This window comes from Trachymyrmex cornetzi, unplaced genomic scaffold (genome assembly GCF_001594075.2).
Source record: "Trachymyrmex cornetzi isolate Tcor2-1 unplaced genomic scaffold, Tcor1.1 scaffold122, whole genome shotgun sequence".
Lineage (NCBI taxonomy): Eukaryota > Metazoa > Arthropoda > Insecta > Hymenoptera > Formicidae > Trachymyrmex > Trachymyrmex cornetzi.
The window spans coordinates 1779837-1793062 of record NW_017295784.1 but is presented as its reverse complement, the minus strand read 5'-3'; the positions used below and the strand labels follow the sequence as shown (position 1 = coordinate 1793062).

At 33.0% G+C, this 13226-nt stretch overlaps 2 protein-coding genes across 2 annotated transcripts; one reads left to right on the top strand and one right to left on the bottom strand.

The window, feature by feature from the left end:
- The first annotated feature begins 275 nt into the window (after positions 1-275).
- flfl (serine/threonine-protein phosphatase 4 regulatory subunit 3 flfl) lies at positions 276-5352 on the top strand. Its single transcript, XM_018520608.1, has 6 exons — positions 276-997; positions 1395-2993; positions 3089-3240; positions 3401-3501; positions 3624-3820; positions 3987-5352. The coding sequence occupies exons 1-6, from the start codon at positions 800-802 to the stop codon at positions 4071-4073; spliced, it is 2334 nt and encodes a 777-aa protein (XP_018376110.1). The 5' UTR covers positions 276-799; the 3' UTR covers positions 4074-5352.
- A 2736-nt stretch (positions 5353-8088) lies between these two features.
- Positions 8089-10892, bottom strand: LOC108769087 (cilia- and flagella-associated protein 36). Its single transcript, XM_018519884.1, has 5 exons — positions 10752-10892; positions 9477-9652; positions 8913-9103; positions 8492-8786; positions 8089-8343 (listed from the first exon to the last, which is right to left on the bottom strand). Exons 1-5 carry the CDS (start codon positions 10858-10860, stop codon positions 8089-8091), a joined length of 1026 nt encoding a protein of 341 aa, XP_018375386.1. The 5' UTR covers positions 10861-10892.
- Positions 10893-13226: the final 2334 nt, after the last annotated feature.

The window sequence follows — 13226 nt, the reverse complement described above, 5'->3', positions numbered from 1 at the left end:
GTCGCCGCCGCCGCCGTCGCCGCCGCTGTCGTCGCGGGAAGAAGAATTGTACACAGCGGAGTGGAAAGATCCACGCGCGCGGTGTTCACTAACCAAAAGTATCGGTATCCAAGCTGGAAAGTCTTGTCGTCGTGCCGGTCGGGACGACGAGTCTAAACTGTCGCGTACATCCCGATACATCGCAGCCGCTGCGACACGTGAGTGTCGCGGACACGCGATCTTTTCCCGCGCACGATCTGCCTCCTGGATCGACCTCTCCTTCGAGGGATCGCGCCTACGGTCTGTCCGATAAATGTCGCGTTGACGCGACTCGTGGACGCTGCGAGAAAAGAAGGCTCTGGAAGAAACGCCACTCTCTCCACGTTCATCCATGACAAGCATCCATTACTCTCGTGCTATCCATCAAGTTCATCGTTTCAAGGAGCATACATATGATCGTCGGCTGATCCGATTAGGAACCGACTAGCTTGTGCTCATTATCTACCGCACGAGATTATTCACGTGAGAGTCGTGGACGCTGAACGTGGCTTTTCATGCAGTGTCTTTCAGCAGAGAGAGAGAGAGAGAGAGACACTAACGCATTACCAAACATCTTGTTTATTATACGTATGATGCAATACCAATAAATCTTGAAGGGCATGCGGAAGTCTAACATATCTAGGTTTCTGTCCATACATTGTTCCAACAGGTATCTGAAAATTATCTTGTAGAGGTAACTGCCGAGAAAGCCAAAGATTGAATTTAGAAAGGCATGCGGAAGAATTGGTGATACAGACAGTGCACTAATTAGTTTTACAATATGACGGATACACGTAGAAGAGTAAAACTATATGCTCTTAATGCAGATAGGCAATGGGATGATCGTGGTACAGGTCATGTTTCCTCTTCCTATGTAGAGAGATTAAAGGGGATTTCTCTGTTGGTAAGAGCGGAAAGCGATGGATCTCTTTTGCTCGAGAGTAAAATACAACCTGATACAGCATATCAGAAACAACAGGTATTAAAAGATTTTATGAATTTGCTTTCCTTATGACTTTCTTAAAGATCTATAACTTTTCAAGTATAATCAATATTGATAATTAAATATCATATTGATAATTAAATATCACACTACTATTTTTGGTAACCTTGTACATAAAATTTCCTAATCTAATTTGAGAAAACTAGATGAATAGATGAATGTATATAATTTATTCATAAAAATTTTTTCAATCAACTTTTTTAAATGTTGCATATGTTCTAATTATAAAATGTATTTTTGTATTATTAAAGAAATCAATACTTTTTATGTTATACATATTAATATATTAAATAAATTATAATTTATGCATGACACAATGTGTGTATATATATATATATATGTAATGTATAAGTAAATATATGTATGATTTTAGGATACTTTGATAGTATGGTCTGAAGGAGATAATTTCGACTTAGCCCTAAGTTTTCAAGAAAAAGCTGGCTGTGACGAAATATGGGAGAAGATTTGTCAGGTTCAAGGCAAAGATCCATCTGTAGAAATTACACAAGACATTGTGGAAGAATCTGAAGATGAGCGGTTTGATGATATGTCAGATGCAGCACCGCCTATCGAATTACCTCCCTGTGAACTTAGTCGATTGGAAGATATTAATGAGCTCATAGAAAATTGTTTAACGTCCCCAATGAGAAAAGAGAAATTAGCAGTGGCACTAGAATCCGAAGGTTACATTAAGAAATTGCTAAATCTTTTTCATACTTGCGAGGATTTAGAAAATATTGAGGGTTTACATCATCTTTACGATATATTCAAAAATATTTTCTTACTCAATAAAAATGCATTATTTGAAGTTATGTTCAGTGATGATACAATTTTCGATGTTGTTGGCTGCCTGGAGTACGAGCCAACGTTATCTCAGCCAAAGAAGCATAGAGACTATCTTAAAGAGTTAGCCAGATTTAAACAAGCAATTCCTATTACAAATACCGAACTATTAGCTAAAATCCATCAAACATACAGAGTTCAATACATTCAAGACGTAGTGCTGCCAACTCCGAGTGTATTCGAGGACAACATGCTGAGTACATTGAGTAGTTTTATATTCTTCAATAAAGTTGAAATAGTGACTTTGATACAGGACGATGAGAAATTTCTTACCGAACTTTTTCGTCAGTTAACGGACGAAGCGACTTTAGATAGCAAAAGACGCGATTTAGTCCTTTTTTTAAAAGAATTTTGCAACTTTTCGCAAAATCTTCAGCCACAAGGAAAAGAAGCGTTTTATAAAACATTAACAGCACTTGGTATACTCCCTGCTTTAGAAATTACTTTGGCAATGAACGATGCACAGACAAAAACAGCCAGTATAGATATTTTGACTTATATCGTGGAATACTCTCCAAGTGTTGTACGAGATTATACATTACAACAGATAAACAACACGGAACAGGACCAAATGTTAGTGAATGTAATAGTTGCTCAACTTGTTGGGGATAGTGATCCTGAGTTGGGTGGAGCGGTGCAGTTGGCTGGTGTACTACGTTTACTTTTGGACCCAGAGAACATGTTGGCTTCTGTTAACAAATCAGAAAAGACTGATTTCTTAAATTACTTCTACAAGAATAGTATCGGTACTCTAATAGCCCCTCTCCTGGCAAACACAATTGGGGAACGACCTGCGAGAGAGGATTACAGAACAGTACAACTTTTGGGATTGATCTTGGAATTGTTATCTTTCTGTGTGGAGCACCATACGTATCATATTAAAAACTGCATATTGAATAAAGATTTACTTAGAAGAATATTGGTTTTAATGAAATCAACACACACATTTCTAGTACTATGTGCATTAAGGTTTATGAGAAAGATTATAGCATTAAAGGATGAGTTCTATAATAGGTATATAATTAAGGGCAACTTGTTTGCACCTGTATTTGATGCATTTGTAAGAAACAATGGCAGATACAATCTCTTAGATTCGGCTATATTGGAAATGTTTGAATTTATCAAATTGGTAAGTAATAATTGTTTTTGTTTTGTTTGGTAAACAATATATTAAAAAGAATTTATAATATTATACTATAATTTATATCTTTTACTATGTTTCAGGAGGATATTAAGTCACTATGTTCACATGTTGTTGAAAACTTCTCAAAGGAATTGGAAGCAATTGATTATGTACAAACATTTAAAGCATTAAAGTTAAGGTATGAACAACATCAAGATAAGTTGAAAGATCGTGATAGAGCTACAATTGACAGGTATATATTGATATATTTTTTTACTATATTTATAATGAAAAGAAGATAAAAAAACGCAATTATATGGAACACATTACATAACAAATTACTACTGAACTGACAGCGTAATTCTTTTTATAAAAATATATTTTTATAATTTAATAAAATTATTTCTATGTAGTGTCCCGTCAATCTTACGAAACAGTCGGTATCGAAGGGACCAGAGGCAGCTAGACGAGGAAGAGGAACTGTGGTTTAATGAAGAAGAAGAGTTTGACGAAGGTGAGCCAATAATAGCACAATAAGATCTTATATTTCCAATTTCTATTAAAATTCATCATTGAAAATCATTATTTTCAAATTTTAATCCTATTACATTATTACCCTTAATCTTATTATTATAGATTCTAAAAGTCATCAGCAACAACAGCAACAGCAGTCTGTATTAAACAACAATACTGCTAATAATAATATTACCTCACAACAACCACAGATCAATAACAGCTCATCAACAACGAATGAATCGCCAATTGCTTCGGAAATAAATCCTTCTCCAGCTATTGGTACTGTGGAGAAAACAGGAACGGCACTGTTTAAAAAGGTAAAACAAGAGATATAATAGTCGCACAGCATCGTTTTTATATGCAATTAAAAATTATTGATATTGAAATCCTTGTAGTAATTAAATTGGGTTTTAAATTGCAATTTGTATCAATAAATGATTTTATGAAATTAAAAAATTTATATAAATTTTATTTAATTTCTAGGGGTTAGTTGATTATGAAGGAGATTCGGATGAGGAGGACGAAGATTCAGAATTAAGTCCTTCTCCAAAACGACAACGATTGTCATAGTAGGCAAACTTGAAAACAACAAGAACATTTGTGATTTTTAATTGCTGTTATCATTTCATGCCCCTTCTATATGTAAAAACAGATTTATTCTCTCGTTGTCAGAAGAGACAAGAGATTGAGCTTATTGCTAAGGAACGGATACAACAATAAGTGCTTTTAAAAAAATGTATGGTGGGCACCCATAGGTCTGTCTGTGACACGTGTATAGTATGTGAAACTTAAATATGGTGTGATTGAAAACTAAGTAAGCTATGTCGACAGAGTGTATCGATAAAACAAAGGAAGCATAAACTTTCTTTAATGAAACGAACAGTGTAGTATTGTGACATAATACGATGTAGCATGATTAATTGTATAATGCGTTAAAAAAAGTAAGAGATACTAAACGAATCACATAGAGAGAGTCCATTCCACTTGTCTGGAAACATTTTGTGCATTAGGAAAGATAATCTCACGGATATTATGAATAGTCTAAGAAGATTGGCCAAAATTAGCCAAGTTTAGTGACTTACAGATACAGGAAAATGAAACGTGTGCTTAGTAAGTACATTGATAAACTGGAATATGTCACAGTTAAACTGAAATGCGTCACAGTTGAACCATGACTAAACTAATCACAGTGTATCATAGTTATCTCGTAAGTCTACCAAGAAGAAACTTACAATATGTTGTAAGATCGAATTCGGAGAAGACAAAGAGTACATGATGTACCGCACAAAAGTAACCGAACGTTTTTCGTCATTCGAAAGTTTCTTATCGCCCTGGGCAATAGAGAAAGAGAGAAAGAGAGAGAGAGTGAGTGGTTCTTCAACGGGTCAGGCACTATGAAACTTTATCCAGTTCAACGGACGTAGTATTTAGTTTGTATATATATGTATATTTGTAACGATTGTAAAACAACCACACTCATGGATTAAACAGAAATATGCAATTTCTTTAAGGATTCAGTTGCCTTTGAAATACTTTCAACAAATTTTTCGGTTGTCAATGTAAGTAGTAGTAATTGTACAATAAATATTTGATTTATGTATATTTATCAGTCTGCACTTCATGCCCAATGTTAATCCTTGATGTGTAAAGTATAACATAAATGTATCGCGGAATATTAGGCTTATGTATAAAATATATTGTTCGTATTTACACGATGGGCAGAATGGAGCCAAGAATGACAGAAAAGCGCTTTGTAAAAATAGACTTATATACGATTTAGCTTTGTTAAATTATGAACATGTTTATAATATAACGTATAATTTATATATTGGATACAAAAATAATGTCACAGAGGATGCAATATAAATTCTTAATTTGTGTTTACGCTATTAAATTTAACAAGAGATGAAGTGTTTGTTATAATAAATAATTTCATCTTATAGAAGTGAATATTTTCAATTATAGATATATATAATCGCTTTAAATTGAAATTTAAGTTTTACTTTACAGTCATGTGAGAATATAAATTTAGCTATTTGAATCAGCTCCAGAAAAAAAGTGTCTGCTTCTTTTGGTCCATTTATGCAAGTGATAAAGTTGACAATGAAAATTTAAATTTAGCATTCGTCATATATAATTCCTATAGCGTATTACATTAATGACTTTAATTTTTGTTATTTTTTTATTGAGTTGATTTTACAAAAAAATATTACGAATTAATGTACAGATTTTTCAATAATATGCCTAATACCCGAAAGAATTTCCAAGACTGCTTTAGGACTGTAAGTACATAATGCTTGAAATATTGCAGTGAAGATACACATGTACACATATACATATATATTAACTCTTACTTATAGCGAAAGGGATTCAGACGTTAATTCAATCGCAAAATAAATAAATTGTGAATATCTGAGTAGGCAAATTCGCTGGAGCTGAGTGATACATGTACATAAAATGTTGTGCAACTTGGACTGATCACAAAAAGAAGTGTAACAAAGGCTAATATTAATTAGTTAAGTAAGGTAATGCTGAGTAATGTTGTTCTTTATGTGTTTTACATATATCCACAATTTATTCGATAATAAAAAAAACAGATATTAAGCCTAGAATGTTATTGGGCGTAAAGAATGTAAGTAAAAAAAGAACAAATGAATTAACATCTAAGTGATACTAGAGAGTAAAAATGCGGTCACGTGCTATTTAAATTGAGAAATTTGATATACATTTGTACAGAGTGTGTTACGCTCTTATCATACATTTTATCATCAATAATATTCTTGATTATTATTTACAAGCTTCGATATTTTTATTTCTATTTTTTAATTAATATTTGATATGCATTATATTCAATTAAAAAATTTTGTAGAAATATAACGAGCAAATATATTTTCTTGTTACAAATTCATATTTGTAGAATAAAAATACACTTTTAATAGGAAGTAAAATAAATCCAAATAAATTTTTGCTAGCACAAGATCGTTATAATCTCATATTTATTGGCTGCTCTGAAAATGTTGGTGTTTTATCATGTCTTCTATTAATACAATATTTCATATTTATTATAATATTATTACATAATATAACTTTGAACATATAATATGACAGTTTAAAACATTCTGCCTCAGAACCGTCGCCGAGATCGCAACATACGTTTTTCAACCGTCACATTGATATAACATTAAAGGAAGAAAATATGTCGAGACGTGCACACATTGTACAATATCACATGCTAATACTAGCATGCGTTTTAATTATGTAATAAAACAAGATAAACTTTTTCTTTTTGAAAGTATATATACATATATATACAGCATATATATATATATATATATATATATATATGTAGAAAAAGAAATCTTTTTATATGAAAAGCTATTCGAGAATTTTGTGAATTAAGAGCAAGTATAAGATATACAATCCTGTGTGTATTATGGTAATAAGTGAATGAATTGTAATTGAAAAAGGATATTTTGCATTTTATTCTACTGGGGAATGAAAGAAATAATCAGGCAACAAAAGTGATATCTAAATGCAGGATTCATAGCACAAAACACGCAAGTATTGTACAGAAAGTTGCTTAACTTTTACGAATTTTTTGCCTAATATTGTATAATCGAATTCTAATTTGATTATAGCGAACAGTTCACTTCTAATATTTATATGTATATATTACATGAAAAATAGAATTTATTTTTGCTTGCTGCAGATAGATATTGATTTCTATTATTCTACAGAGAAAAATATACGTTAATATTTCATTAAATAATAAGAAAAGTTAGATATTGATATGTTTAGAGTACTTATTGCTGGTATTATGCTATGAATCCATTTCATTTGTTAGAAAGTAGTCTGCAAAAAAGTGAGAATGATAAATGTGTGTTATACAAATACAGTGTGTTGTAGAGGTGCGAAAAGTATTTAATTAAATAAAATTTAAAATTAGATGAATACTTGTTAGCGAAGATAATCTACCTTAATATTTACTTTAAATTCCTGTTCAATACAGAAACACAATATGTGTTTGATAATTAACGTGACTTAATCTAATTTTGTGAAATAATTGGAGCTCTTTAAATATTATTTCATAATACTTTTTCGTATATTTGTATTTATAAACGTGCACTTTAAAAAGTTCTTATTGAATATTTTATACTTATACAAAACATATATTATATAGTACTGATTGTGAGGAAAAACATTTAAAATATAGTATTTTTTTTATTAAACGTAGTTTTGTTTAAAAAAATCAGACTTTAATAAGATAAAATACATGGATGTATTTGCAGATATTAAATAAGTTTTATTTTGTTTATTTTGTATGAAAATATTAAGAATAAAAGTTTTCTTAAAACGACAGGACGTAAAAATATAAAAACAACTTGTAGATTTTCACACATTGCTCGCAGACTATATCTGACTAAATACAACTTTGCATATACTACTTTTCTAGATATCATAATTATTTAATCTTGTGTGAAGCACTTTATTGGAATTGCAAGCTTAAGACTTCTACAGTTAATTATAAAAAATCCAATATATAATATTATATATTTTATATATATAATAAAATGCAAAGTTAAAATTATTTATGCACAACTTCAGCTTTCAATCGGGCTGCTAGAGCCCTTCGTACTTGAAGTATTGAAGGATCTATAGCTTGCGCTGCTTCCAATTCTTGTTCTCCTTTCAGAGTTGCTTCAGCAACTGTTCTAGCGGAGCTCGGACGAGTTTTGTTCATTTCTAGCTGATGGCTTCTAGCTTCCTTTTTCAAAGCTACAAGTTTATCTCGCCTGGCTTTCAGGTATTCTTGCCTCTTTTTAATATCTTCTGCATTCATCTGCAAAATGGAAGCAATACAATACATTTTTATTTTCATACACATTATTGTAGATTGAAATCTTCTAGTCGTGTTCATTTGTCTATTTGAAAAATTGTTTGTACGTGTATTGATATCACATAAACGCAAGTAAATCAAAAGTAAATACCTCGTCTTCGTCAGATTTCTTTTTTAAAGTCGGTATTGGTTTGAGAGGCTCGTTCTTCCTGAGTTGAAGTTTATCTAAAGGCTTTTTTTCAGCCGATATGGTAGCACACTCAACTTCTTCCGTTGACTCGTCATCCGAAGTATTCCTGGAATCATCTTTCGATCTTCTTAATGCTTCTTCCAATAACGCTCTTTCATTGTGATATTCAGCAGCTAAACGCTCGTGTTCAGCGATCAATGTTGTTCCTGAGGATATACCTGGTTCTTCTTCGCTTTGATCTTCCAGAACACGTTTCCTGTGCACACATATGAAAGGTATGTAATTCCTCCGACACAAAAACCGTTCCAATTTTTACAAACATCTCTAATTCTTGTACGTCTTCAGTAGACTAGTTTATTGATATATTTATGATATAACGTACTGTATCAAATCCTCCATGACCAGTTCGTCGTCAAGGAAGCCATCCGTCTCGTATACGAGAGAGGCAGGTGTGAGACCGTATTTTTGTTCGATCATATTTAGCGCTTGCAGCTGGAGCTCCAAGTTCTTTTGTATCATCATTCTTTTGAATATTTCGTACTCATTCGCCGCCCATATTTGTTCGAATAGATTCTGTAAAACACGCGATGGTATAATTTTTAGGAAAAGAACGATAGGGATACAAAATATAGATAAATTATATCATGTAATTTTAATGAACGTCTACCATTTATATTTTTGTATTATAAGATACGTTCGGGGAGACGCTATTAGCGCTATTGTGTCATTTTATCCTTGTTTTACGTCTAATAAACAACAAAGATAGAATGACAACAGCACTAATAGCGTCTCCCTGAACACACCAAAAATCTTGTAAACATTATATATAATCTTTTTTTTTTAATGTCGCGAAAACAAATCGCGGTTTTAATCTTATGAAACAAAGCATGAGTGAAATGTAATTCTTCATACAGACATTATGAGGCTGTATGTGTAATGGCCATACTTGTTGAAAATGTATCGGGATCTTTGTATCTCTGTTAACAGTGCATGCGTGTTCGAATTGTTCCGGTGTGATACCCATATCTTCCATAAAGCATCCAAGCAGCAAGTCGACCAAGTTTTTGTATTCCTGATATATTTTCCGATACTCTTCGCAATCTTCGGTGTTAGCCTCGAAAACTACGATATATTGACTTTATAAAATATTTATTTATGTTATTACAAATGAATGCGCCTTATATTATACAACACTCTCGGCGAAAAGTTTTCCAATTTCACAAAGACTTCTACTTCTATTACAAAGAAATTATACGAACACATTCTGAAAGGTATTAATTTACACGAATGTATGTGTGGTGTTTCCGTTACAAGCCACGCTATAAGATTTCTCTTTATTCTTTCTATACCAAAAAAGGCTCTCGTACTAATTATATAGAAAATTTGGTCTCGGTGAAATGAGTCAGTTTCTTATATAATATATAACTTATGATGTAGTGAACAAAAGATATTTTTAAACTGGGGTGTAAAACTCAGAGATGTAAAACTCAGAGCATCATAGCTCAAAAATTATCCTTAATAGAGAACTTTCCATTTAGTAACACAAGACGACATAAGCAATTATTCTTTCTTACCATTGAAAAAATAACAAAGATAGAATGACATTTGTATTGATTTTGTATCATCAAATGGAAAGCATTGAGCCTCATGTTTATGACCTTTTTGTCCACATTATAAGTTACATTTTATTTGTAAAAACTAACTCATTTCCAGAATCCAATTATAATACCCAGATAACGTATCTATCTTGTTGCTTGCCAAGTATGCATTGCTAACAGAATTGCAGCAACTGAGTCCTTATTTGTTGGCAACTTGATGCCTTCACGATATTATAACATTGAATAGCAAATTGCCAGCAACTTTAAAATCGTCATCATTAAAATTCGTACTATTGCCATCATATTGCCATAATAATATGCGCAGTATCGTACAATGTTGTCATATTGCCAACAACGCAAGATAACATTGATGCAGCTATCTTGCTGTTAAACTGCTGGCAATACATATACACATTGTTGTCTGCATGTTGCTATAATGTCGGTATATTCGAAATCGTTGAAGATAAATTTATGGCAAGTTGCCAGCATAATAATTAGCAATCACAGATTTGTACGATTTTGCTGAGACATGCTTTGCTATCTGGGTATATGTATAGGATCCTTTTACTCGAAGAACTGATAATATTTGTCAAAAGAAAAGTATTTCCAATGGCTGTACGAACCGAGGGACTTTTCCTCGATGAAGCTCAAAAGGGGCGAGGACCAAATAGGACCTTGCAAAAATCCAATCAAGGAGTCGAACACCCAAGCACTGTCATCCTTATCATTCATTTCGCCAGGATTGTTTCTAACGTCGTTGTGAATTCGCACACTTGTGCCGATCGAGTATTTCCTATAGGAACGTCGTATGTCTCCAACACGATATTTTTCTCTTAACTTAGCAAGTGTAGTCATAGTTACGACGGACAAACATGAGCCGTTAGAATTAGACTTGCGCCAGTTTATTCATCAGAATCGATGCGCATATCTTCTTTTAGTTTCGATTGTATACAGATAGCTTATAGATACAAGCAGAGATACTTATTTACCTTGGAAATAAAGATCAATATTTGTTTGGAGATAGTAAAAAAGAAATGTTTCCTCCAATTTTCATAATACATGTATTAACAAATTATTTTAAGATGTTATTCGAAATGAAAGACTCATGGTTTTCATAAACCGTAAAAAAATTTATTTATTTGCAAAATAGGAAATATATATACATTAATTTATTTAGGATTTTTAATATCTTTTTATGCAGATATTTTTATAAAAAGAAAAGAATACAATTATTAAATTAATCCGAATATATTTATTTAAAATTTGAAAAAATTGGATTTAATACATTATTAAAGATGCATCTTGAGAATTTTTCTGTTATACGGGAGATGATTCAATTTAATCTTAATAGATAAATATTTCGAAAATGTTTGCCTGTGTTAAGATTAAAAATAAATCATCCTGTAGAAAAATAATATACATATGTGTAACAGAATTTAAAAATAAGTTTCTAAAGAGAAGTTGCACGTAATTAACATGTTGAATGACATCAATTAGATACAGACCTCGAACAATGAGATTAACTTAATTGGCGATTAATTTATCAAAAAATACTCACATTATATTATTATATTTTGTTAAAAAGCAGAATAATTTTTTGTCGTTTAATACATGGAAAGCAAGATGAAATTAAGGACGACTAATTAAAACAAATTTTTCAGTGATTCGAGCAACTCTACGGTTGGATTAATCGCTGATTAAGTTGATCGAAGTTTTTTTATTTTTGCACTAGAACTGTTTTGATCGCTTTCGCTAAATATTAAACATACATCTTTTATTTGAAGTTCCAAAACTATAGAAAACAGACTATAGAAAACAAATCTTTCGCATTGTTTTGTATCATACGATCATACGGTGCGTACATTATTCAGTTCCACATATTGAAAAATGAGATAAGGCATTTCTTTGAAAAGAAATTTATGAATCTGCTATTGTTACCCATTATGGCCCATTTTCATAATATATGGTTACCTAAGATTAAAGGTATAAATCAAGAAATTCATGAATAAATTTCATTAATGAATCTGTTGATAACCTTTAATCTTTAGGTTACCCTATATATTGTGAAAATGGGCCACACGGGTAAAAAAAAACAATAGCAGATTCATAAATTTCTTTTCAAAAAAATGCCTTATCTCATTTTTCAATACGTGAAGCTGAATAATGTACGCACCGCATGATACTAAACAATACAAAAGGTCTGTTTTCTATAGTTCTTTTTTCTATAGTCTGTTTTCTATGTAGTTTTGAAACTTTAAATAAAAGATGTGTTTAATATTTGGCGAAAGCGATCAAAAAAGTTCAAGTGTAACAATAAAAAAATAAATTTGAGCAGATTTAAAGTTTTATACAAAATAATGATGAAAAGAGGGAGAAGGAAGAGAGACAGAGAGAGCCATTATTTCATTAAGCGACCCGTAATATTCTCTCCTTAAGAGTTGAAAACATATAATTACGAAAATAGATAATAAATAATGCGTTGTGATAAGGTGATTTAAGTGAGAGAGAGAGACTAGAGAGAGTAGTCGACGAGTACGCGCTCTCACGGTGCGCTAGGGAATTTTCCAGTCGGTCGGTGATCGCTGGTGATCGCGACCATCGCGACGGTCGGGGTCCCCCCCAGCCGCGGTGAAAAACACCGCCTATGGGTGCCGGTAGCGCCGGGCGCGCCGGGTTCCACGGTGCCGATCACAGCGCCCGTGAAAACGCGTCGTCAGGTTTGCCAGCGTCCGCCGCCGCGGCGACAGAGTCAACATCCGGCGACGCAGAGATGCGCACGTTTCGGCGCTTGCCGAGGGGAGAAGGACGCCGCGATCGTGATTTCGGAACATGAAAGTGAGATGAATGGTCACGATACGTGAATGAGGGCCTGAGGAGCGCTGGGCTTCCGGGACAGGACAATCCGCGAGGGCGATTCGAAATCCGCTGTCTCGTCCGTGCGCTTGTCTACGATCATTTCTTAGTGTCGTCGCGTACCCACGACCGTCATCATTATCATCGCCGTCGCCGTCGATCCATTGGAGGACGGTCGCGACAGAACCGTGCCAATTCGCCGTGTGCTGCGCGTTTCACGTGAGTGCTGCTGCTGTTGTATCGAG